Source organism: Canis aureus, chromosome 20 (genome assembly GCF_053574225.1).
Source record: "Canis aureus isolate CA01 chromosome 20, VMU_Caureus_v.1.0, whole genome shotgun sequence".
In the NCBI taxonomy this organism is placed as follows: Eukaryota; Metazoa; Chordata; class Mammalia; order Carnivora; family Canidae; genus Canis; species Canis aureus.
Window position 1 is genome coordinate 46,838,573 of NC_135630.1, and position 27,511 is coordinate 46,866,083.

At 36.6% G+C, this 27,511-nt stretch overlaps 1 protein-coding gene across 1 annotated transcript in view; it reads left to right on the top strand.

Annotated features, from left to right (window-relative positions):
- Positions 1-27,511, top strand: part of THSD7B (thrombospondin type 1 domain containing 7B) — a 726,789-nt gene that overhangs the window by 615,012 nt on the left and 84,266 nt on the right. The window contains exons 15-16 of the mRNA XM_077861538.1: positions 15,281-15,414; positions 22,271-22,421. Coding sequence (XP_077717664.1) covers positions 15,281-15,414; positions 22,271-22,421 — 285 coding nt within the window. The remainder of the gene's footprint in view (positions 1-15,280; positions 15,415-22,270; positions 22,422-27,511) is intronic.

The window sequence follows — 27,511 nt, forward strand, 5'->3', positions numbered from 1 at the left end:
CCCAAAATCCTTTCCTGCATAAAAGCAATAAGAATACTGGCAAAAATTGTCCAAGTAATGTTTCTTAGGACTCTGTAAATTAATCAAAAGCTGTGCAATATGGGAAACATTTATTCAAGGAAAATGGCTAAATCTCAGAACAGATTATTACATTTTAAATTGTTTTACATCAGTGCTCACAACTGCAGCTCCATAGTGTTCTTAAATGAAGCTGCCCACAATTGTAGTATAATAAGTAACAATAATAGTAAGTAGCCTGTCAGCCACTGGAGAGGGCTGAACAGGATTGGAGCTCCTTCAAGGTCTTATTCTTGAAGAAGTGTCATTATTCAACTGTCTGGTGACTCCCTGGAAGAACCCATTCATAAGGCTATTTTTGTTTGACCTGCCTCAGAACAGGCTCAGTGTGAAGAACTTGGACATATTACTCTAAAACAATCAGAGGTAATTGTTTAACTTGTAGCTACCTGAGACAATAGTTAACAGTAGGGAAAAACAATAGAATAACAAAAAAGCTTAAAAGAAAAAGCTAGGGAATAAGATGTGAACAGGAGTTTGGAAAAACTCTGACATATTCCTGGCAGTTACAAGACCATGGACATGCATATAGCTGTGCACATACTTATGAAAGCCCTAACAAGAAAGACTCTTTCGCTTTGGGCTAACCTTAAGGCTCTGTGCAAGCAGAAAATTAACACAAAGAGAAAATTGTAAATGGCCTGGCTGAGGGTTAAATGTGTGCCTCAACGCACACAGAGGCCCTGAGCAAAGACTGGAGAAATTTTGGTGCCAGACATTAAGGGGAATCGACGTCAGATCATTAGACAGAGACATCATTAGGCATGACAAACAGACTTCACAGAATTAATTCAAAAAAGTTGATCAACTACAACAATAATAATAGCAGCAACAACAACAAATACTGGAGAGAGGGAAGAAGCTGGTCTCCAGAGTTTCCATATTATATTATTTTAAATATCTAATTTTTCAATAAAAAATATGAGCTGTACAAATAAAAAAGAAGGCATATTCCATACAGAGAAAAATTAATTAAAGATGGGCCAAAGACCAAAATTAATTAATTAATTAATTTATTTTAAATATTTTATTTATTCATGAGACAGATTGAGAGAGAGAGAGAGAGAGAGAGAGAACAGGCAGAGGGAAAAACAGGCTCCATGCAGGGAGCCCGATGCGGGACTCGATCCTGGGACTCCAAGATCACGCCCTGGGCTGAAGGCAGGCGCTAAACTGCTGAGCCACCTAGGCATCCCCAAAGACCAAAATTTAAAGGTAAAAACTATATACTGTTAAAACATCAGTGCAAATCTTTGTGACCTTTGATTAGACAACAGATACCTGAAGCTCAAGCTATGACAGGGAAGAAATGGTAAATTGGATTTCATCAAAACTAACAGCTTTTGTAACTCAAAGTACATCATCAAAAAAGTGCTGAGACAATCCACAGAATGAGACAAAATATTTACAAATCATCTATCTGATAAGGATTCAGTATCCAAGAAATAACAAAGAAATCGTAAAACTCAACAATAAGAAGACTAATTAATCAACAGGTACAGATTCTTAGTAGACATTTCTCCAAATAAGATATACAAATGGCCAATAAGCACGTGAAAAGATGCTCAGATGCTAATCATTAGTCATTAGGGAAATACAAATCAAAACCACAATGAGGTATCACTTCACAGCCACTAAGATGTCTATAATCACAATAAAAAAGACAATAATAAGTGTTGAAGGTAGCATAATCATAACCGTTGTACATTCCTAGAGGAAATGTAAATGTTACAGCCACTTTGGAAAACTCTTGCAGTTAACAAGTAAGCATAAACAGTTTCCACATGACCCAGCAATTCTACTCCCAGTTATATAGCCAAGAGAATCGAAAACATAAATCCAATGCAAAAATGTGTACACAAATATTCATAGCATGATTATTCATAACCAAAAGATCAAAACGACCCAAATTTCCATCAACTATCCAAAAATGGATAAACAAATTTGGTCTATCAATACATTAGAATGTTACTCAGCCATAAACAATAATGAAGTACTTGTCCTACAACATGTATGAACTTCAAAAATATTATACTCAGTGAAATTAACCAGACACAAAAGGCCACATATTATATGATTTCATTTATATGAAGTGTCTGGAATAGGTAAGAAAAGAGGCAAAAAGATAATGGTCAGTTGCCAGGGGAAGGGGGAAGGAGAGAATGGGTAATGACTGCTAGTGTGGGCATAGGCATCTTTTCAGGGTGATGAAAATATTGCGGAATCAAAAGTAGTAGTGATGATTTCACAACTTTACAAATGCATTTACAAAAACTGAATTGTATACTATAAAAGAATTTTAGGAAAAAGTATATCTCATTTTTTAAAAAAGAAAAAGTGGCAGGTCATATTAGGCCCATGGGCCATAGTTCAAGAACATGCAAAAGAAAAGGATTTGTGTCGTCTTTATTCATCCAATGGTTAAGGAGGTTCTTGGTGTTACATAGTAGGACATCAGTAGTATCTGATGAATTAATACATGAGTGAATAAGTACAAGATACCTAGTTCCAGCTGTTAAACAATCTATAACTGCTGTTATCTGATGACATGTATCTTTAATGAAGAATAGTTCTCATTATATTCATTCTATATTTATTCTATTCCTCCTCAATGCTACTCTGCCTTGTAAGTGATCAATAAATTAATAGTTTTTAATTAAGTCTTGCAACGTTGGGCACTTTATATGGCTCCGCTCTAAAAAGATTTTACCTTTTTAGGAGGAACCATTTCATACTCAAAAGAAATGTCAAAAATTGATGTGACTATGGAATTGTAAATACCCCTTGTATCTTTATCAGAAATAGTAGTGCTATTTTTGGAGTGACTGAAGTTGTTTTGCTGGCTTAGCTGTCACTGATTGTACATCTCTTTTTCTCAGCAATATATTAGGTGCTGTGGAGGGTGAGAAAGCATAAAACTACAAGGCATTTGTCTCTATCATTCTATCCTCTCTCCCAGGTTTTGAGCTTGCAATGTTTATTGTAAAGTTTATTAAGTTTATTAAGTCAATCTACATGGAAATGCCGGTGTGTTTTTGACAAAGAAAATGGTGCAGTTGAACTAGATAATCATAAAGTTAACCTTCAGTTCCGTGTTTCAATGCTGATCTTCCTCAGAACAGATATTATTACTTATCACAGTGAACTCTCAAACTTTCTAAAGCTCATATATCATTATTGTGCTTCTCTTGAAAATTCACACTAAAGACAAGAGATGAAAACCAAAAGGTAGACCCTGAGAGTCCCTTAAGTGAGCTGCCAAGAAATCAGTGGCATAACCTAATACAAACCCCCTTTCTCACAGCTTCCTTCTCTGCTCACTAGACCACAGATAATTTTTCACACAGTATAAAGGATCACTTCATGAGTGAAATGAAGGTACCCCCAAAGAGGACCCCATTATTAACTTAATAGGGTCCCAAATAATCCAATAACGGAGAAACGGAATCCAATACAAGTAAAGTCCTTGATGCTGCTCATCTCCTAAATTACTTTACAAATGTCAGTTTGTCAAGTTCATCAATCCAAAGCAGGTGATTCCTGCTAAGGCAGATTATTTTCTTTTAAAGACTTTATTTGCCAGAGAGAGCACAAGCAGAGGGAGCAGCAGGCTGGGTAAGAGGGAGAAGAAGCAGGCTCCTCACAGAGCAGGGAGACTGATGTGGGGCTCAATCCCAAGACCCTGGGATTGTGACCTGAGCTTGAAGGCAGGTACTTAACCAAATGAGCCACCCAGGTGCTTCCTATAGTTTAGTTCAACAGGAATTTATTATGAGTCTGTCAAGGGCCCTGCCCATGCCAAAGGCTATGTGCAATGCAAGGTGCAAGGTATCACCTCCACCTTCTGAGATATCCATAGTCACTATGAGCCTGGCTCCCTCATGCCAGCAGACTCTGCCTTTAGCCAAGCATGGTGAGTGCTGATCACCTTGAATATTACCTGCCTTTCAGGAAGACAAAGTCAGGGACAGCTGGGTGGCTCAGTGGTTGAGCACCTGCCTTCGGCTCCGGGTGTGATCCTGGAATCCTGGGATCGAGTCCCACGTCAGGCTCCCTGCATGGAGCCTGCTTCTCCCTCTGCCTGTGTCTCTGCCTCTCTCTCTCTCTCTCTCATAAATAAATAATATTTTTTTAAAAGGGAAGACAAAGTCAATCGCTTTAGAAGCTAGTATGTTTCTTAATTCAAGGCACCCATAATTGGAATGGGGAAATGGGGTAATATTGTCCAATTACTAGCATCTATATTCAGAGATCAGAAATTTAGAAATGAGAGAATTTTGAAATTATATAAATCTAAAAACATAAGGCTCGGAATTCATTTGGATATCTACTTCCAAATCATGGGACCAGAGTACAATTATAGGCAATTAGATTTTAATTACTAATGTATAATACTAAAACTCCTGTAAAATTGTAAAGAGAGCAATACTTTTAGCTCCAGATGATGCTAGCTAGCATCATGGTTTGTGCTGGGTGTATGCTCTTCAGGAAGCATGCTCAGAGAAATATTTCTGCACTCATTCATTTATATTTATGCAAATATACATCTATTAAGCACAAGGTAGAAACCAGGGACATGAAATAACTTTATATCCTATTTATTTTGGTGGGGCAAGGAGGGTTATTTGTACAAAAAACAATTTCTGGAATCCTTAGTACAGATCCCAGGAAGGCGGCTAATGGTTGCACAGGCACAGGTATATTTATGGTTTAACTGTTCATCCCGGGCAAATATGTAGAAAATGTCCACTTTTGTAAATGGGTTAACTGATCATACTGTAGCACATTTTAAGACCTTCACTGTCATGTTTTTTTGAATAACCTGTGGGGTGCAAGTACCCAGGAATAGGCTTGTTATTTGTGTTGTATATAGTAATATTTGCTCTTGTTAGACATGACTTCTTACTATCAGCTGTCTTCCCTTTGGTCGCAATAAAGTTTACTAAAACAGAGGCCAGGTACTGTCTGCCTTAAACTATCATTTTCCTGCAGCAATCATCTTCTGTTTTTATTTCATGAAGAACCAGAAAGGTCTGCCTTAGTCCTTGTGTCTTCCTCACTGTCTGCCTCAGAGGAAGAATGTTTGCAACACGATATTTTTTATTCCATAAAGCAGCAGCTTCCAATTAGTCCCTAATAAGAGTCTCCGACTTAGGAAACTGGGGTGAAAATCGGAGCCAGGATCTCAATTTATCACCATGTAAGTGAATGGCAGGGATTCCATTATCCAATCAATCTTGCCTCTCATTTCTGCAAAGGTCAGGCTGTGCTATCCTGGGTTATAAAACATCATGTGTGACTCTCTGTTTCACTTTAACTTTGTCCCCGACACATCAGGTTTGTTATGGGAGAACTCACACTAAGAGTTCACATTTTAAAAAGCCATTTTGTGCTGTGCCTGGTCTTGCATTTTAACAGGGAACACTGTGAGAGCACAGTGCAGGCTGAGAACAGCTGCTTTATACGTTTATGCACAGAAGAAAAAGGTAGTTCTGTGTGTGTGTAACATATAACCTTTGTGCAAAAAGTCTCTTGAGGATATTTTATAATTATTTTCCTCTCTGGCTCTGACCTATAAGGAATTAATAATTGCATTTGTTTTTTGTTGGATGAAAAGTACAGTGATTTCCTTCTCTTCTCCTGCCTGTTATGCTAGGATCTTTTAGAAATTAGCCAAATTAGGAAGGAAGTTTGCAGTCAGCAATTCTTATGCTTTTCCTTTTTTTATTTCTTATTTATTTTTTTTAAAGATTTATTTATTTTTATTTATGACACAGAGAGAGAGAGAAAGAGGCAGAGACACAGGAGGAGGGAGAAGCAGGCTCCATGCCGGGAGCCCGACGTGGGACCCGATCCCGGGACTCCAGGATCGTGCCCTGGGCCAAAGGCAGGCGCCAAACCGCTGAGGCACCCAGGGATCCCCGCTTTTCCTTTTTTTTTAAATAGGTTTTACTAACCAGAAAAAGGACCATCTTTTTCTTTTTTTTTTTTTTTTTTTTGAGTTTTTATTTAAATTTTTAATGGTTCCTTTTGTTCTCTTTGACTTCCTGATTGACGTTGAAATAGTGCTATATGGGACACCTGGGTGGTGTAGCAGTTTAGCACCTGCCTTTGGCGCAGGGTGTGATCCTGGAGTCCCAAGGATGGAGTCCCACATTGGGCTCCCTGCATGTGGGAGCCTGCTTCTCCCTCTATGTCTCTGCCTCTCTCTCTTTCTCTCTCTGTGTCTCTCTGAGTGTCTCTCATGAATAAATAAATAAAATATTTTAAAAAATGAAATAGTGCTATATGAGAATTCTGATGCATTTCAGAGTAGGTAAGGTTTATTTGTGGTAATGATTAAACGACTCTAGCCTGATGAGCTTAGAGCTCTCATTGCATGTGCAACACCAATTATGAGGCTTTCTTTTTGGTCGTGGTGCTGGAAGCCAGTTTTGTGCTTGCCTACTGATATATCATGAGTATTGGTAAGTTCTGAGCAAATCCTACAAAGACTGGATTGCTTTTCAGGTCCTATACGGCATCAGATTTATGCCAACTAAGCCAACTTAAGACAAGATAAGATGGTAAATATGTCATGAAAAGTTTTCTGGGCAAATACCCAAGAGTTTCTGCTGCTCTGCTCATTAGCAATACTCCCTGGAATTTAGGGCTCTTAGGAAACTGATGCCTTGTCTTTTTCTTCACAATTCTGTTGGTGAAAAAGAGGAAGCTTTCATGTGTCCCTAGGTTCTAGAATACACTAATCTTAAATAATTTCAAAAAGTAGCACTGATGTTTGGATTGTCTCTTTCATTTTCACTTCCAAATCCCAGTGTCTCTTCTTCCTCATCATGTTGGAAGCTTTGTGGAAATAGCAGTTATGAAGATCATTATTCCCAAACTGTAGCCTCCTACTGAGACTGCTGCCATTTCTGCCTTGCTCAGAGCTCTCTCCCACTTTCATCTCCCTTCTGTTTGAGGTAATTTATGTTCCCCAAACTTTATTTGGAGTATATCTCTTGATAGAAATCTCAGAAACTAGTGGCTCCCATTGTCTACAAATAAAATTCTGTCTCACCACATTTCCCCATTTACTTACCCCAGCTAGCTGCAGTCTCCAGGCTTCATCTCATACATACAGGGGCCCTTGTGTACAGTTTATGAGAATTATATTTACATTTTGGTTTGTTTGCTTGATTGGCAAATTTCTCTCCAAAGTAGTTCCTATTAGATTATCCTAACTAGGGCTTTTCTCTGACATTTATTTGTATTTGAGAGGCTGGCCACACAAACATAGGATTTCTCTGCCTAAGGGGTGTGCAACTTAGATTAAACTACTTTATGCAATTATGTTTTTATCATACAAATTATATTGATTTCCTAGGCATGTTTTCACAGGCTTTTTGCATTGCGTGAGTGAAGAAACAGATGCATGTATCTTAGAGTATAGGGATAGCATGATGCTCTCAGCTACTGAGAATAAGTGGGAGCTAGCTGTACAAGATCCTGTCCTAGCAAAGGCCAATAAGGAGAGTAAAGACTTTCCCCCAAGCTTTCACTTTTGTTTGACACTTAGGTAATGAGTTGCAAGCCTCAGGCCAAACCCCTTCTCAGCCCTGTCTTGATAAACCCTAAACAGTACCATATACCTTTCTGATCTAGATACCCTGAGGATGTGTGTTTGTAAGAACTGAGGTCTGTTCATTTCTGCTTTATGCCTCTAACTTGTAAAACTTTTGTTACCTGCCGGAAGGCAGGAGTTTCCATTTCAGGCCCTTGTCTACAGAGAAAGTTTCTTTCTCCCCTGATTTCTGATGGTCATATGCTGTGACCCAGATAAGTGACAGACTCACCCACTCACTCACTTTCTCTTTCTCTCTCTCCATCCATCTATCTATCATCTGTCCATTTATCTATCTAATCTTTGCACCAAACTTCTCAACAGTATCTCATATGTAATAAGGGCAGGCAGGCACGTTTTGTTTTGTTTTGTTTTTTCTCTAGTCCGGTTTCCATGGCGCAATCTAACTTTGAGACACACACCTCTTTTTAAATTTTAAAATTTTTATTATGGTAGAAATACTTAACATGAAAAAATAAAAAATTAAAAAAATACTTAACATGAGATCCACCCTCAATAAATTTTTAAGTATGTAATACAGTATTTGTTATCCATAGCACAAAGTTGTAGGCAGATCTCTAGAATTTATTCATTTTGCATAATTGAAATTATATGTTCAGTATTTAACATCTTCCCATTTCCCTCTTCTTCGACCCCTGACAACCACTACTCTTTGCTTCAATGAGTTTGACTATTTGAAATACCTCCTGTAAGTGGACTCATATAGTATTTGTCCTTCTGTAATTAGCTTATTTCATATAATGTTTTCAAGGTTCATTCATAACCTCTTTTCTGAAGGGCTATTAGTTCAACTCTTCCAGAGTCTTCTGGAAATATCCATGATATTGGCATGTTTTGTTTTGTTTTTTTTCACTCCACTTCAGTGTGATTACTGATTACTGCAAGCTGTTCTACAAAAATCCAATGGACCACCATGATAATAGTCTTTGGCATATTATGAGCAATCTGCAAAAATCCCATCTAATTTCTTTTCAGTTAACACAGCATGGCAGTGGGTGGCGTCTCCCAGGGTGTTGGAAAAGTCAGTCTGACTCTGGAGTGAGTTACCCCCTTATTCTATCTTTCATGATTGGTTACTAGTGCTGAGGTACAGAGTGTAGGCCTTATAGCTCAGCGTGCCCCAACTTGTCTATGTCAATATGTTCCCTTAATTCTGTACCACCTATCAGACACAGAGGGAGTCTGATCGTGCTCCTGTGTGTATGTGTGTGCTAGTGCTCTACTGTAAAATATGTACTGTGTAGGATCTGCACAACCATCATTTTTGTTGATTGTCCATTACCATGCATTTCACTATAGGACTGTAGTTTCATAGTCATTTAAATCATGCATAGTAAGAAATGTAAATCTGCTACTTGGGAAATGTTATGGGTTAAAAAAAAAAACTAAGGCATTATTATTTGTTTGCCATTACAAATAATCTAAATTACGTTAACACAGGTAACTGAGCTTTAACTATGGTCTTTTACATGATGACTTGGTGGCTCCCCAATATTAAATACCCTCTGTAAAGTTCAGGTTACATGTAATATCCTAAAGGAGGCAGGAAAAATGGGGTAGGGGAGGAAGTATGTGCACGGCTTAGGACCCTATTTTTTCAGTCATCAGTGGTATTCAGACTGGAGGTAATGGGTTAAGTGCTTTAGACAATTAAAAAATGAAAGGGAAAAAATTCTAGAGGTTAGACCTTCTCAGTACGAAACATTCTTCCATATTCACTTTAGAAAAAGGCTATTCTGTACAACGTATCTTCTATCAAAATAGAAGCAGTAATGTGTTTTTAAGGCATAGCCTCATTGTTAGTCCATTTTTTCCTCCTTTTGTATGTAAAGGCAGTAGTTCTCTACATTTTTCTTATAAGGATCTTGTACTTTTGGCCAAACTGGATTAAAAAACTTTCTAATGAGCAATTTCAAATACAGCAATGCTTTCAAATTAAATTAAAACTTCATTAATCACAGCATTGCCTGCATTCATTTGATGAGTGGTGGTGACACTATGTCTGAGATTATATTCTTCACTGAGACTACAGACATGGTTTGGTATGGGAATGCATTTATGGGCCTCTCAATACAATATTACAGTTCTCAGGACCTGTACATCTAGCTCAGAAACTACTGTTCTTAGAAGATGAGTACTGTAGCCACCTCCATTACTTTTCTAATAAACTTTCCATTGGCTTTAAGTTCAACCGTTTGTCTCCTAATTTTCCAAATAAGATTCATTCAGCATTTTGAGGTTTATTTTGAGGGTTTTTTTTTTTAACTAAGAAAACATATATATTTAAAACCACTGGTGAACTCACAAACCAGGTATGGTGATAAGTACAGGACTTGGGAAATCTTTTCAATTACTTTGTAGCTAGAGAAGCTAGTGTGAGAAAATGTCTTGAAAGAGGAAGCCATTCAGGGCCTTAGTCTTGAACATTGAGTCTGGAACTGACAGTTGCCCACCTTGCAAGTATGGGTCACTTTATTCCAGATTTCCAGAAAACTCCATATGTGTTGAGGAAGACATTGCAAAAATGTTAGGCATAATGGTTTTTCCACAGATACCAATTTAAAAACAGTTTTGGATTTTTTTACACCCCCCCCCCCATTCACACAAAGAATTGCAACCCTCTAAAAGACTTAGACCTTCTCTTGGAAGTTGGTTTCCTGAGATACTTCTTGCTTTTTTGAAATTATGAAGAGACTCTGTACCTGAAGCCTTGGGATCAATTGTTAGTGCAGTTACACATATACAAATAAAGTAATAGGCATCATCTACTATGTAGACATCTTTGAAAATTTTGTTCTTGGTTTTCCCTTCTTAGGAATTTATAAATATTAGCATTATTTTCCTCATTGGAAAGATATTCTCAGAGCATGGCAATGTGCCCAAACAAGCTAAACAGGCAAAACCCACACACTGTTTGCATCATCAGAGTGGGATTCTAGAATCATCTCAGTTTGAGCACCATTCATCCCATGAATGACTCACTGAGCATCTTCAAATTTTATTTATGTTTACCTAGAAATAGGGATTCTGTTAATCTTGTGTAACTCAAATGACTCTGATGATTGAGACCTGAGACATAAAATATCTTATGTAAACTGTAAACTTCTACATAGCATTTTATGGTGTCATTGATAACCAGGGGCCAGTGATGAGCACATTGTAAAACATGTGGATGTAGTTGCATTAGGACTGAACTGTAGCATTGAATGTATTATGCTGAGTAGAGACAAGTATAAATACATGATTAACACAAATGAAAGCAAAAGTTTACTTGTATAAATGTAATACTTTCCAGGCATTCAGACATTCTTAATGGAGGAATGCATAATTTAGTTGATTAACAGCAAAAAGGAGCAAAATTTGGTTAAGTTGAGGAAGGGTATAGTATAGCGTTCTCTCCTAAAGGGAAAGCATGAACCCTGGAGAAGCAAAGAAAGGAAACATCAGACAAGTAGAGAAGGGCTGGGTTGGGAGCAAAGCTCTTCGAATTAAGAGATGAGCACCCTAGACCTGAGGCAAATTTGTACATCTTATGTTAAAAGCTCACAGCATTTGGGGATGAAGGGACTCATAGTACCTTATTGATCTCACCACTCCCAGGAGACCACTTCCTCTCATATTCCAATATACAGGCCCTGGCTCAGATTTGCAGGAATTTCTGGTCCTAGATGGGCTTTTGAACTGAGCATCAAGTTCTGCTGAGTAAGTGTAGTGCCCAGCATGGAAGTCTCCAGCATGAAGATTTCTACATGGTTGTTGACTGGCAGCTTCACTGGAGCAAAGGGTTTTTACTACAGAAAATTGGAAGTCATTTTTCCTTTATTTTTGTTTTTATTGTGGTTATTGTTTGTGTGCTTTATTGGAGCCCTTGAACCCTAGGACTCTGATATGCAGTAATGATATCTGCTGAGCTCCAGAGAGACCCTGCTTCCAAGTTTATGCCAGGGAAATCTGTCTATAGTTAGAGATGGATATCAGAAAATAGTACTTAATTAAAATGATCAATTGCAATGAGCAGAGACTTATTTAATAAATATTAAAAGACTGAGTCAATGAATGAGTTTATGATGTGACTCTGGAACTAGCAAAATTATAAAAACACAATTCCCCACTGAAGAAGTAATAAATAGAACTCATTACTAGGAGAATGAAATGTTGCCTCTCTCAGAGGATTTAGATTTTTCAATGGCATTTTTAGCATCTATGGCCCTATTAAACCCTGTTATTTTCTTCCTAATTTGTGCCATTTAGGAATGATTTTCATTTAACTTTCCCATGGCTCATTTCTTTCCTTCGGAACATTTCCATATGATTCCTTGATAAAGTCCATGCTTTAACACATTTCCATTATAAAATTGTAATAAGCACCAACTAAATAGTAATATGAAATAGATATGAAATAGCCAGAACATAAAGGACTGACAGGAGAAGAAATTGGCCATCTGGGTAGTTCATTTTTATTCTTGAATGCCTGCTGCACTTTTTGCCTCTTGTGGTTGTTTCCAGTCCTCTCGATAAGCTTCCATGCCTAATGGACAAGGACTCTAAGGAGATAATTCTCACAATTCTTAGGGGACAGTCTGTCTTTCCCATTACAAAATCATCATGCAGCACCTTTTGATGACGTAGTGATTGCTATTCACCTCAACCCCATTATGGAAAGGAAAGGTTTTTGTTTTTCCTCCTTCCTATTGTCATTTGGACTTTTTAAAATACCCCATTCACATTTTGTTTAGTGAGTCTTGTTCTCTAGAGAATTGTGTGAGGGCCAATTAGCAACCTGGGCCCCTTCAAAAATTAGTTTCAATTCAACAAATACTTATTGAACCCACTCCATTCTCCATGTCTTGTGAAATACAGATACCATTGAAACATAGCTTCCGCCTGCCTAAGACTCAAGGGTTTTTTTTTTTTTTAAGTAGCCACCCAAACAAATGCTGCTTGTCCAGATCTGACTTTTGTTAGAACTAGAAGCATCCTTAGGTGTGAAAGGTACAAATTGTGTTTCTCTGAGCTTATTCTCTCAGTTTTATTTAAAGTAAAAAATAGACATTAGATAAAGTAAAAAGTAGACATTAAGAGCAAAGTGAGAAAAGAGCTAAAGTAGTGTGAGAAGCAGGAAACACTTAGTCAGATGATGACTTTATTTAATGTGTCTGCTCCTCTAGCAACACACAATGAGGTTCTAACCACCAGCACTGTCCCAGTCCCATATGTGTGCATCCTGATGTTATAATCTGGCCACAAGTCTGCTTAAAACTAATACTGTCCACTGAGTACCAAAAACATGTAAAAAAGGGGTCATGGGCAAAGTCTTGTGGAAGTGGTGGATTTCCTTGAAGGAAGGGTAGGGGTTTATCTGCTAGCAGTGACAGTATAAGCAGTATTAAAATAGCATACATTTATGGGGGGAAAAAACAAATCAATCCATGTGAATCTTTTTTAAGAGGTGCTATTTTTTTTTTACCCATTAGTTAAGAAGGTCGGTCAACATCTTCATACATAGATTTCCCCCCTCTCTTCCAACAGCTTTTCATTGAGGTTAGCTACTCTACTTTGGTGTAGATTGCAAAGCATAAAGAGTAAAAATAGTAAATCGAATATACAATCAGACATTCAAATGTGTAAATCAGAACAACAGACAACGACACAGGCTTTCATTATTCTATGTGTCTTTGGGCTTTATGCACGAGGGAGGGTGAAAATGTAAGCTCTGCTTAGTATTGATACCTTTAGAAGAATAGGTCCCTCTCAGAATATTCCATCCATTTGCTCACAAATTCATGCATGAGGTATGGGAAGATATTTTTTAATTAATATTTTCATCTACCCCCGATTTATACAAAGTGCTTTGGCAGACTTTCATGTATCTCATATGAAAGCCAAAGAGCTTTATTTAAACTGTCTGATACATATTGAAAAGTTTATAAAATGAGCCCACAAAATCAGTGCAATCTTCATTCCTTTGGTATAGGGGAGTTGGCTAAACCCTCAGCTTTGATCACCTCACTTTCCAGGTGTCTGTTCCATTGGGGTCATGTCTTTTCATTTTTATAGATTTTTTCCTCTTACCTTTACCATGCTATGAGTCAGGCAGACGTTTCTCCCTTACAAGTTATTACCTCCTTATTCTAATGTAGGTTCTGCTTCCAAACCTTTCATTCCATTCTTGGCAGCATTCACAGCATGAAATGTGCTTCTTTTATTACTTAATTCTTTACTTTCCTACATCCATTTCCACTTCTATTTTCCCATCTCCTTTCATTTTGCCCTCACATATTTTTCACTTTGTGATTTTCTTTTTCCTTGTGTGCTCTACATGAGAGAGCCAAATAGAACCCCATGGTTAAAAATAGTTTCTGACATTATTTGTGATTCCTAAGATGTAGTCTCACAAATAACCTTTTCTCATTTGATTTCCATCTAACGTGCTGACAGTGCTCCAATCTTGTTTTCTGATTATCCCATTACATAGTGCTTTCCCTCACATTTAGTGGAAACTTGCAAGTAATGGTTCTGTTTGGATAGCACTGCCTAGTCATCATTTACAATTCTGTGGAATTAGAAAGGCAGTGGGAAAAAAATCTCGAGCTTAAGTTCTTATTTAAAAGGAAGAGCATTAATTATCTATTTTGGTAATAGGTTGAATCACTCTTCATCAGTATGCTCTACTAGAGCTATTTTTGTGATCTAGAATAACCTATCATGCAATGAAACATTTTCTTACTGAGGGAGAGTTCAGTGCTCTATACTGAGTAATGCATTTTAAATTCAGTGTTAAAAAGGCGGGCAAACTCAATTGACTATCCATTGGGATACAATTTCAGGAAAAAAAAAATCATCACAAACAATTGCATAGGAAGTACCCTATGAATTCATTTACTGTAATCATTGGTTTTACCATGAAATTGTAAATATTCACAATCAGTAATCACTCATACCCAGTCTCTAATAGTCTAGCAGTGTTTGTCTTGTGTGTGTGTGTGTGTGTGTGTTATAGCTATGCTCTGAAAACATCCTACAAATAGCTGAATTCATATGAAGCCACAATACCCAGGAGGCTAAATGACTGCCTGTTAGCATTGATCATTCGGGGGCATAAAGAGAAATTTCCGGTGCAAATAATACCACTTTTCTTATGCATTATAAGGACTTCTTATATTCAAGAGTAAATTTTCCTTACATATATTTGTTTCAATTGACATCTTAAAGTACATCTGAGAATATGATATGCCATATAATTGAGAGCTGGACCATCTAATAGATGTTTTGTGAGGTCTTTGAGGAAATGAAATGGTAATGGAATTCCTATTCTCAGTGATAGGAAATGACCATCCTTTGTTCTCTTCTGTGAAGGTATACCATTATGTCTTAGTTGATTACCCCTGTATGTTTCTTTAGGCAAGTCAGTAATTTCAGAGAAGCCAAATACATCTTGCTTTTTGGGAGTGTAATTTGGCTGTTTTAGCCAGAGTATAGTTCTTGGGTTATGTTCCACAGGCATTACTAAAAGATAGGCTGTTTTATATAACTTGGATAGTTCCACATAATTTTTTGTTTCTTCCCTCTTCTTGACAGGTGCATGAGGCAGTCCCATGCTACAGTGAATGCAATCAGTATTCCTGGGTTGTAGAACACTGGTCTCCATGCAAAATCCACAATGAGCTGAGGTCTCTGCGCTGTGGAGGAGGAATGCAATCTAGGAAAATCAGGTGTGTGGAAATGGAGACATTTGGGAAATGGGGCAGTGGAACTTAACGCATTTTTATAAAAAAAAAAAAAAGTGTTGCTTGTCCACATGCACTCTGATTTTCATACCACATACATTGGCTTTTGCTGATCATTAAGTATCTTTAGAAGCATATGTGTCTTAACTGCTATGTGTACAGTGGAATTTCCTCTGCAGTGTGGTCACAATCTGTACTGTTCCTTGCAAAAGACATCAGTGGGAAAGCTAACTGTATAGGAGCAGGCTAGAATCCTTTCATTGATTCATAGCCATCACAGTTAACAAATCGGGAGATTTTTGGCTGTGACACCATACCTCTTTTTTGCTCTATGGGTAGTGTAGCTAATGGACATCTTAATTTTGAATGTCAGTACATTGAAAAGGTCAATTTAAACCCTCACTATTGGTCTTGGAAACTAGAGTCTGAGAATATAAACAACAGTGATGAATTTTAATATAAAAAGAGCACACCTCTGAAAGAATTCAGTATATTCTGGGTTATTTACAGAGGGATCTTGTTTAGAGTTTTTGTTTTGTAAATACAGGTAGTAATAAGCAAAGGAAATGGTCAAGTTTGTAAAAATGACCTATTTAAAAATGAATTGGAAAGAAAGAATTCCTTTACCAACTGAGGATAATGGTAATAAATGTTAGACTAAACAAATTGAAAACAGAAATATTAATGATAAACAATAGTATTATGTAACATCAAGAAGAAAATGTAATTTAGTCAGCTAACTATTCAGTTGCATTAGCGCAACATCATTTTGTGCGAGTTAGGAAGCTCCATTTCAAATGGACGTGCTCAAGTCTTATAACTCCCTGTTGAGTTGTTACATTGAAGTCATTTGTTAAGGCAGAGCCTACTTATTTGTGTTGATTGTTATTCAACATCAGTGAACTTACTGTATTCAGTAATTCATTATATACCTACCGTTTCTGAGACTTAGTCCCAATGTTGCAAAATCACTGGTAGCCATGTTGGAAGAAGTAGCTGTTGATGAAACTATCATCAACCCAAGCAAATGACTAATAGACAAATTATCTTTCTTTCACATTTTCCATTCCCCTTTCCTCTGGGGACTAGTATGCTCAAGCTGTCACAGACTTTTTCTCTTCAAAATCTGTGTCTCCTGTGTCTTGTTCTCATGGTCATGAAAAATGACTGATCAACTTAGCTTATTAAGTAACAAGCAGATGAGTTGTGGTACCTCCCACACTCATCCCAACCAAGCCTCTTAGCAGTACTAAAGCAAAATCTCAGGAGAAAAAGGAAAGCTTTAAGAGAATAAATTGCTACCTACAGAATTGTGGCAGGCTGACTGAGGAAAAACATACTGAAACAAGAAGACCTTTAAGCCATACTCCTCAGCTCAAACATAAAAAGCTCAATATAATAAAAAATAACACAGCTACTGAATACTACTCTGTTATGGGCTGAATTGCATTTGTGAAAAATCTATGTATTGTAGTCCTAACCTTCAGCACCTCAAATTAAGGCTATATTTAGAGATAGGCTCTTTAAAGAGGTAATTAATGTTAATGAGGTCACTGAAATGGGCCCTAATCCAATTTGATTCATCTCCTTATAAAAAAGAGGATATTAGGACATAGATACACAGAGATGGGGGAACATGTAAAGACACAGGGAAAAGGCAGTCATCAGCTATCTACAAGCCAAGGAGAGAGGTGTCAAAAGAAACCAACCTTGTCAACACCTTGATCTCAGACTTGAAACCTCTGGAAAGAAGCTTGTGAGATAATAGTTTTCTATTTTTTTAAGGCATCTAGTCTGTGATATCTTGTTGTGGCAGATTTTGTTGTATGCTTTATGTGTACGGTCACATGTGAATCGTGCAGCAGATTTTCTAGGTATCTTGCATTTCAAACGTTTATTGACCTTAATAAGATACTGTTATAATGAATAAAATAGCTTATCCTTTCCCTTTCTTGAAACTTTCAAACTTGAGGACATCTTCATAGTTCAAATTGGGTTGCAATCACTTATTATCTTAAAAAGATATTCTGTATATCAGGCAGTCTAGGCACTGAGAATAAAAAAAAAAGCGAAAAGAAGTTTCTACCCTCAAATAACTTCTAATATAGCAGCAGAGAAAAAGACAAATACATAAATACAATGGAATGTCTTTGCTCTGAAATGTCAAGAAAAAAAATTGCGTTGGAGTTGTGGGGGGGATACTGTTTTGGAGAGATTGGTCAGCAAAATATCCAAGCAGAGATCTAAATAAAATGAGAGACCTGAATGAATATAAAGATCTGTAGAAAGAAATCCCAGAGAGAAGGAGTGTCCAAAGCAGAAATCTTCTTGGCTTGTTACAAAATGAATAACAAGATGTCCCAAATGGTTGGTGCCAGAACTCAAATCATACAATCTTCTAAAAGAAGGTAAAAGGATTTTTTTCTAACTGTACTTGCCATGAAATGTTTGAGGCAGAGGAAATGACATAGTCTTATTTACATTTGAAAGGACCATGTTGGACGTAGAGAAGGTATTTTGGGGTATATAAATAGAAGCAGGAATGAAGGTTTCAAAGACATTCTAGAACTCCAGGTGAGAGACCCTGATGGCTGGACTGGGCTTGGTAATAATGAAGGTGGTGAGAAGGTCATATTTGGACTATATTTGGAAGGTACAGACCACAAGATTTATTTATAAAGTGATTGTAGAATGTGGAAGAAAGAAAAAACATCAAAGATGACTGCTATGTTTTAGTGCCTAACGGTCATAGGAATGATGGTGCTATTTGTTGAGATAAGGAGTATTAGAAGGACATCTGAGAGAGAAAATCAAAAGCTAGCTTTTGAACACATTAAATTTGAGATGATCCTTGCCTTCCAACTGTGACAATACAGACTGGAGTTCAGAGAGAGAGACAGTGGTATAAATTTGGGCATCAGCAGCTTATGCATTTGATGTATATTGATAAGAAATGACATAAGAAATTGAACCATAGGGAATTTCAATATTCATAGTTGACAGCAAAGAGAAAGCTCTACAAATGAGACTGAGAAAAGGGCTGTTGGAGAAGGAGGAAAACCAAGAAACATGGAAGGCAAGAAGGTTTTTCAAGAAAAAGATAGTAATCAGTTGTTTCAAATGGTTCTCAGAAATTTACTAAGATGACAATTGACTGTTGAGTTTGGCAATGGGGAGTCTGTTAATGATCCAGGTAAGAGGTTTCTCTGGAATGGTAATAGAAGTGTGATTAAATTCAAAGATAGTCATGAAGGAAGTGGGGGGAAGGCTGTGGGGAAAACAAATATGCTTTAAAGCAGTTTTGCTCTGAGTTTTGAGTAGAAATGAGGTAACAATTGAAGGGACATATGGGAAGGAAATTGATGACGCAGGGTGTAACCGCAGGGGCATTTTCATTTGGGAACATCTTCAATTTCAGTCTTTTTAAGTCTTTACTCTTGGGCTTGCCAAAACCCCCAGAAAAGTCTTTTCATAAATCATGTTGAAAATAGATAATCCTAGCAGCCACTGTTTTGGGAACCTAATGAAAGGAGGCTGTTGATGTGGTAGGCAGAACGGTGGCCCCCCAAAGAGAGCCGTATCTAATACCTGAAGTCTGTGGATCTGTCACCTTACACAGCAAAAGGGACTTTACAGATGTGATTAGGTGAGGATTTTGAGCCAGAAAGATATTTCTGAATTGTCTGGGTGGGACAAGTTATTCACAAGGGTTCTTAAACATGAAAAGGGATATGAAAGAGAAAGAGGAAAATGTGACCACAGATTCAAGGGACAGAGAGATGAAAGTCTGTTGTTTTTGAAGATGGAGAAAGGGACCATGCCCAGGGAATGAGGGTGGCCCCTGGAACCTGGAAAAAGGTAAGGAAGTGGTCTCTTCTACAGCCTCCAGAAAGGAATCCAGCTCTACCAAAGCATTGATGTTAGCTTAGTGAGATCCATGTTGGGTTTGTATACTACAGAATTGTAAGATAATAGTTTACATTCTTTAAAGCACTAGGTTTGTAATAATTCTTCCAGTGTGTTAACTTGTACTTAAACCCTTGTTTTCAGTATGATATTCCCATCCTTAAGTGAGCCTGTGTTCTCTAGCTCAAAGACTGTCTCTTTTTGTGATCCTCTCCAGATAATAAATCTTCAGTTACCTGCAGGGGGAGGGGAGGGGCCATCACATAGCCCTGTGGATTGCAGGAGGAGATCTGAGGGCCCAGGTACTTCTTAAACATACTTTCATAAATCTTCCAGTTTTTCAGCCTCATCCATATTTCCAGAGGTACTTGGTGCCCCACGTTCCTGAATTTTTTGTGTGTTTTGTGGAGTAAATGGAATTACTTTCTTTTTTTTTTTTCCTTGAAGTCTTAGTATTTCAGCCTTCCTGCTATACTAGTTCATCTAGTGTCTAGTTCATTTATTTTCCATTTGTTTTCTTTGTCCTCACCCATGTTCTTTGTCTTGTAGGGTAATGCCTTTCCTTCTGCCTTGGATTTTTGAGTTTTCTTTGTTTGTGGTTTTTTTGTGTGTGTGTGTGTGTGTGGTTCTTATAACAAATTCCTTTACTATTGTTTTTGTGGCATATTAGGAGTGAACAAAGACTAATGCGTACATTCAACTGGATGCCACTGACTAGAAGTCCTATCTCCTTTTTCTAAGTGAAATAATAAAAGAATGTCAGCTGATAGTGTGCAGGCAAGAAGGAAAGCAATTTCCAGCTTTTAAGTTTGTCCGGAGCAAGACATATAAGCTATTTTGTGGTCCTTCCTTCCACTATTGACTATTACCACAAAAGAAATTAAAGTCCATAGATGACTCTATACCATGCCTCCCTATATTAGAAGGCATTACTTACATCTTCTACCATTCTATGTTAACTTCATTTTTACAATGTACAGGTTTTTATTACTTAGCAAGTCATAAAGCTTACTATGTTCTGTACAACATAGTAGGCTACATTGCAATTTTTCTGAATTAAAAAAAAATTATATGTATAAAAGAAACTCCTAATGTATAGGATAATTCATTCTAGCCAAGCATGATTTGGAGAGCACCAATAGCTCTCCAGCATGTCTGTCTTAAAATGTTTATTCCTGTGCCATTGTATCTCAAGTGATCAGATCAGCAAATGGCACCACTTATGTCATCATCATTGTCATTTTCACCTTCACTGTGATTATTATTACTAGAAGAAGAATATCATAACCGTAGGGATCTTCGTTCTTTCTTCTTTGTGGGGAGGGAGTGTTTGCCCCTGCAGCCAGGCAAAGGCTTAGTACATAGTCAGTACTCAAAAATATTTACTAAATGAATTATTATAAATAAATAAATACTAAGTTTGTATCCCATGCCTAGCAAAAGAGGCTTACGTGTAGCTGGTATTCCTTAAACATTTTTGAAAAAAAATAATTCAAACATAAAATTCTAATTGAGATTTAATGTAAATACAGAGAAATGCCCCCTCATATGAGTATAGTTAAATGAATTTATGCAACAGGGATACTACTGTGTAACCAGCTCTGAGGCCAAGAAATAAAATATTACCAGGACTACCTTAAGCCCCTAGTAGTAAGTAACCATTCCCCCAAATGTAACCACAATTCTGACTTCTGACACCATAGATGAATATTGCCTATTTCTTTCTATGAATGATATCATACAGTAAATTATTTTGTGTCTAGCTTCTTTTGTGCAGCATTTGTATTTTTGAGCTTCACTCATGCTCTGTCATTTAACAGTAGTTCATGCTTTCCCACCATTTACCACAACATATTGATCTATTGACCTTGTTGTTGAATACTTGGACTATTTCTAATGTGGATGATTATAAATAGTTCTAATATGAATATGTTCTGTCAGTTTTTTTTCTTTATTGGTGCACATTCATACACATTTCTTTAGTGTATATAAATAGGCATGGGATTGTGGGGTTATATGATATATATATATCATATATATATATATATATATATACTATATATATATAGTGCTTTAGTAAATACTGCAAACTAGTTTTTCAAAGAGTTTATGGTCCAACCAGCAGAGTAAGAAGAGTTAGAGTTGTTGTATGTTCTTGCCAACCCTTGATATTTTCCTTTTTTTTTTTTTTTTTTAATTGAAGCCATTCTGGTGGATACATAGTGGCATACTGGTACAACACTTTGATTTTGATTGGATTGGATAAATAGCATGATTATCTTGCCTTTGCTAGCACTCATCTCAAAGTCCGACACAGATTAGGCCAAGAATCTGCGTACTGTTTCCCCAAATGCTGCATGAAAATGCTGTTACATATTGCCCTTTGGTTCATGAAACCAAAATTCCTTACTGAAATGCAGAAAACACCTGAAAGAAAAACATGTTCAATTATGTTTCACATTCCTTGGCCATGACTTTAAATGTGTTGGACAAATATTAGGGAAGTTTGGGTGATGTGAGATAAAAGTGTAGGAAAGGTCTAAGTCCTAGGAATTGTGAAGTGTCTCACTATTACAAAGTGATGAGCTCATTCAGTGAAGAAGAGTCTTCAAGATTTGTTACAGTAAAAAGAAAATCCACTCTGTGCTGAACCTGAGTAAAAATGGCATAGGTCTCTTGACATGGAGAGTTCTTGAGGGATTACAGTGGTCCCCAGTGTTTCCATCGTTCTCTCCTGCTCCGACTAAAGGGTTATCACTCAATAAAGGTCAACTGGCTGAAGAAGGAAAATTTTTTCCCCTTGATTTCTTTGCTGGCCTTATTTTATGTTTGATTATCTTTGAGGGGAAGATCTACGCTATATCTAAGCTACAACCAAATTTACTCTCCACTGTTTTAAGTCTCCACTGTTTTATCCTGTGATCTTGCCTTGCAGATGCATGAATGCTGCTGATGGTGAAGGGGGAGCCGTGGATAACAGCCTGTGCAACCAGGATGAAATTCCCCCAGAAACTCAGTCCTGCTCTCTTCTGTGTCCCAGTGAATGTGTCATGTCCGAGTGGGGACCTTGGAGCAAATGCCCACAGGTAATTTCTCTTCCCTTGTCAATACCCTGATTCTCCAGCACTGCCTTCACTTTTGACTGCTAATTCACGCTACTTGCTCTCCAAAACATCCTTCTAGTAACACGAGAACATAATTTTACCTAAGAAGAAAGAAAAAAAAAATTTAGCGAGACTGAGCAATTTAAAATGCCAGTGCTTCTCTTAAGGCCTTTATCATGGGAACATGAACAAGGAAATTGAGCCTATAATGATCACACTAGGATTCGAATGCACACCCATTGTTAAAGGGGTCTTCTTTAGTACCAAAATGATTCTCATTATAATCTCTTGGTTCTGTTCCATTTTTATCCTGGCAGAATCAATTATATCTTAGTAGCTCAGCTCTACTGTGTAATTTAGTTTCTGTTCATGATGATCTGTTTTTGCCTTTTGCTGTTTTCCCAAAGATGAGGTGTTCTTTTGTCATGTTCTTCTTCCAAAGCTGACAAAAAAAAAAAAGGACCCTTTTTAAAGTCTAAAGCATTTGCCTTTAATTTTCTTTTTTTTAAAAAAATGGAAACATAATGTGACTATAGAAAAATAAATATTCCTCAAATAGAATAGTTCCACTTAATATTCTCAGAAGCTAAACTCTGATATTTTAGACTTGTATTTTGGCTTAACGAGCTGAAAAAGAAAATGAGGGTAAGGAATATGCTGTACGGCTCCAAACATTAGGAAGGGAGACATAGGTTTACTCTGAATTCAATGGTAATATAATGTGTGGGAAGTTGTGCAAAATCTTTGTATAGAAATGGAAAGTATTTTTGAAATCAGTAAATATCCTGCATTTGCAGTTTTGAATTATTGACTCATCATTAATTTTTGCAGCCTTATCTTTGGCATTCCCATAATTCTATTCCTGAGATTTCCTTTTGTATTTTTTTCTTTGTTGAATCGTTTTTTGGGGGGCTAGGACAACACTACATTAAGATGAGGTATTAATTAAGGGAATTTATAGGAATGGGATGTTGGTCCTATTTTGTGTGTAACTTAAATATAATGAAAGTTAACATTTACTGGGCACTTACTGTAGGCAAGGCACATGTAAAATTATTCTCTTTAGTCCCCATACCAATCCTATTAAGTACGTTAAGTACATACTATTATCAGTCTCATTGCACAGATGGAGAAACTAATTCTCAGGAAGGTAAGTAGCTTGCACTGAATAAGTGTTGGAGCTGGGCTAAACTTTATACTACCAGATGAAGCCAAAGCCTTTGCCTTATGTCCTTGGGTCTTAGAAGAATTAAGGTAGATTTAGATCCATACTTTTCTTTCTTTAAGATGCAGCATTTATTTATTATAAGAACAGAGCAAGTTAGCTGTCTGTATGATTATTCTGTGACCACATATGTGTAGTCATAGGTACACATATTCACACTTTAGAAAATGTGGCAGTGTACATTTTTTATTAATCAACTTGCAGACTTAGCAATCTGAAGAAGTTAAATGTAGAGGTCATGATCTTACTTTGGTGTTTTTCTAATTTACTCATAGTAAATTCCATTAAGGTATAATGATTTTACAATGAAAATGTTGCCCTTTTAAATTCAAAGATTCTGGCCACTGAACTCAAATGTCCTTTATAGGAGCATTTTATACAATGTTGTGATGGTCTGGCACTCTATGTTTATTTCTTTGGGTTTCTAAAAGGCAATTTTCTTTAAGGTTTGTTTTTCCAAACTTAATCACACTATTTTTGGAGCATTTAGAAATTGGAGATAGAGAAAACATTTCAGCCTCCTTTCAGAAGATGACATAAGTAGTTACTTACCTGTCAGCATGAAGAGAAAGGGTTAGTCTGTCAACTGCTTATGCACCTGCTAAGTTACATCTTCATTATCATCATCATAGCTATGACAACAGTAATAACTTTCATTGAGCACATCTTATGTAACAAGCAGAGTGCTGGAATTTCATAACACTATGCTTTGATGATAGGTATTTATCCACAGTCACTCAGGTCTATTCGATCACAATGGCCTAGCTGTCTCTCAGATGCCATGCTGCTCTCGGATGTAAATAAAGACTTTAAAATGGGAAAAAAAAAGTAGCAATCAGGGCTCACAGTTGATTATCTTCCCCATCTCTTAAATATGTTACATAATTTTAATAAATTGCAACATCCTAGCATAATGCTCCAACATCATAGGTGCTTAAGCAGTACTTGACAATGATCATGATCATGATTATAGTGAAGTTAGCAATCTGGATCGTTGTACTTGAAGTTTAATTAGCACTTCAATGTGCATTTTCTGAGAAAAATAAAACAATTATTGTGTAATTATTCTCTATAGTATGTTCTGATTTGTGGATCTAAATATTGGCCATTATTTTACCAAATTCTCTTTTGATAGTCTGTAGTGTGACATGTGTCAGACTATTCACTATTTCTCTTTCATCTTGTTCTTCCCAGGGCACTTCTTCACATAACCAAAAAAGCAAAACAGTAGTCCACCCTACTCCCTCACCAAAAAAACAGACTCAGAATATTTCTGACACAAAAATATGTTTCTCTTATACTTATTTATAAATTACTCTGAAAATTATATTAGATTTTTAAAAATTTTTAAATATTTTTTATTGAAGTTCGATTTGCCAACATAGAGCATAACACCCAGTGCTCATCCCGTCAAGTGCCCTCCTCAATGCCCACTATCAAAGTATATATATTTAATGTGAAATAGGCTTAATATGTTTTAAACATTGTAAAATAAGTAGATTTGCCAGCTAATTAAAAGAAACTTAGCCAAACCAATTAATCAAGTAAACCTATATCTTGAATTCCCAATATGTGTCCCACACTCTGAAGCCAAACATATATGACAGACCATCACTGCTACCAAGGAATCACAGTCCTCAGTATCTTTATCACTGTGAACTGTGTATGGATAACAAAGGATTCAATAGCTGCGTGGTAGTGTTTATTAGTTTACACAATGTTTTCTAATAGAGTGGTAGGCAATATATAAAATAAATATGCTTCCTAACCTCTGGATCAGTGACTTTCACAGTAGCACACATAAGAAGCATCTAGAAAGTACTAACACATGGCAACTTTGCCCTATCCCAGAGATTCTGATTCAGTACATCTGGTTGGGGCCCATGAGTTGGCATTTATAAAGTTGCCATGTGATGCTGATTCTGCTATTCTGGGAACACACTCTGAGTCACAAGACTGTTGGCCATTACATTCAAACCATGTTTTTTTCTGAACCTCACTTTTATCACAACTATTTGTCGAATATTAAGCATTAGCAAAAATTGGATATTTAGCGTATATTTGCAGATGCTTTTCATGTGCCAATGTGCTCAGCACTTTATTTTCCCACTTAATCTGCATAATGCCACTATGAAATAGATGCTATTATACTCCCAATATATAGATAAGTAAACTGAGTTTCAGTTTAGTTACCTGCTACTTTTGAAGAGCTAGTAAAAGGCATAGTGATTCCTTAAGCCCATGTAATTCGAACATAACCCCTAACCACTTCAAAAAAATAGAATCTGTACTTCCTGTTCTAGATTATGGTAACCCATAAAATCTGTTGTATTCTTTTCTGGTTTACTTTGGTTATTGGATTTGTGAAGGAAGATACTTCTCAATTGAGTAATCTGAGTAGTTTGCCAAGGACAGAAAGAAAAGGAGTCAAAAAAGAGGGTGTGATCTAATGCCCAGGAACATTTGCCGGCTACGTGACAGGAACCAAGTTACTTAAACTTCTGAGTTATAGGTTCCTCATCAGGAAAAGAAGGACAATGATCGTAGTTTTTCCAGGTTATTTAAAGATTAGAGATAATATATATAAGATGAACAGCACAAAGAATTACTTACTTTGTTTTTTTTTTTAAAGGAAAAAGAAGCAAATCAAAGCTCCCCTTGTATTATTACAAAGTGGTTGAGAAACATAAGACAGGTTGCTATATATTTTCTAAGTCATACAGGAAATATCCCTTCCTTCACACAAAATGGGTTATTACGTGATCTTACAGAAATAAAATGTCACCTCCTTTACTGAAAAATGACTTATGCCTAATTTGTTAGCAGTCCCAAAAAATAAGGCATCAGAAAGATAACTTCAAATGAATGGGTCACTGACCTTAAAGTGATTACAAACCATACCAAAGAGCAAACAAAACAAAGACATTAAAAATTGTGTTGAGATCATTTTAACTGTATTGGCAAGAATTGAAGACTATAAATGGATCAAGCAAAACACAATTCAAGGCAGAATTTGAAGAAAATGGAAAACCATGTGTTTCACTTATTTTTATGTTCTTGTTTTTTTCGTGTTCTCACAACACACACACACACACACACACACACACACACACACACCTCATTTATTTTTGGCTCCAATATGCTCACTTCTCCAGAATGCTTTAATGGGAAAAGAAGCTTATGAAGTTGTATATTTAAAAACCTTTGCAGTAGTATTCACTCTTTAAAGGCATGCATATATGTGTATAAATACATGTGTATTTGTACATACATATGACAAATACATTTATATAATAGTTCATTATTTATTACCAAGTATTTCTCTTTTTTCTACTAATCTTAATTATTTCCCATTTTAATCCTTATTCTTCTTAATTATGCTGGTGAGTATTATTCATAGAATCATACATTCTTCAAGAAAGGTTTATAAATTTCTAAATTCAGAAACTGTTCAGCCCTTGACATATCTAAAAGAATATATAATTCTCTTCATGTATTCTTTTAATCCTTATAGCAATTTGCCATTGAGTAATATGTGACTCTCCTTGAAAGCTCAACAAAGGAATTTCTTTTTTTTTTTAAGATTTCATTTACTTATTCATGAGGGACACAGAGAGAGAGGCAGACATAGGCAGAGGGAGAAGCAGGCTCCCTATGGGGAGCCCAATGCAGGGCTTGATCCAAGGACCCCAGGATCATAAGTTGAGCTGAAGACAGATGCTCAACCACTGAGCCACCCAGGTGTCCCTCAACAAAGGAATATCTTAAACAATAATGTTGATAGAAGAAAGCAAAGAAGGTCCTGGAGGTAAATTTCCAAACTGATGTATACTTTACAGAAGCAAGC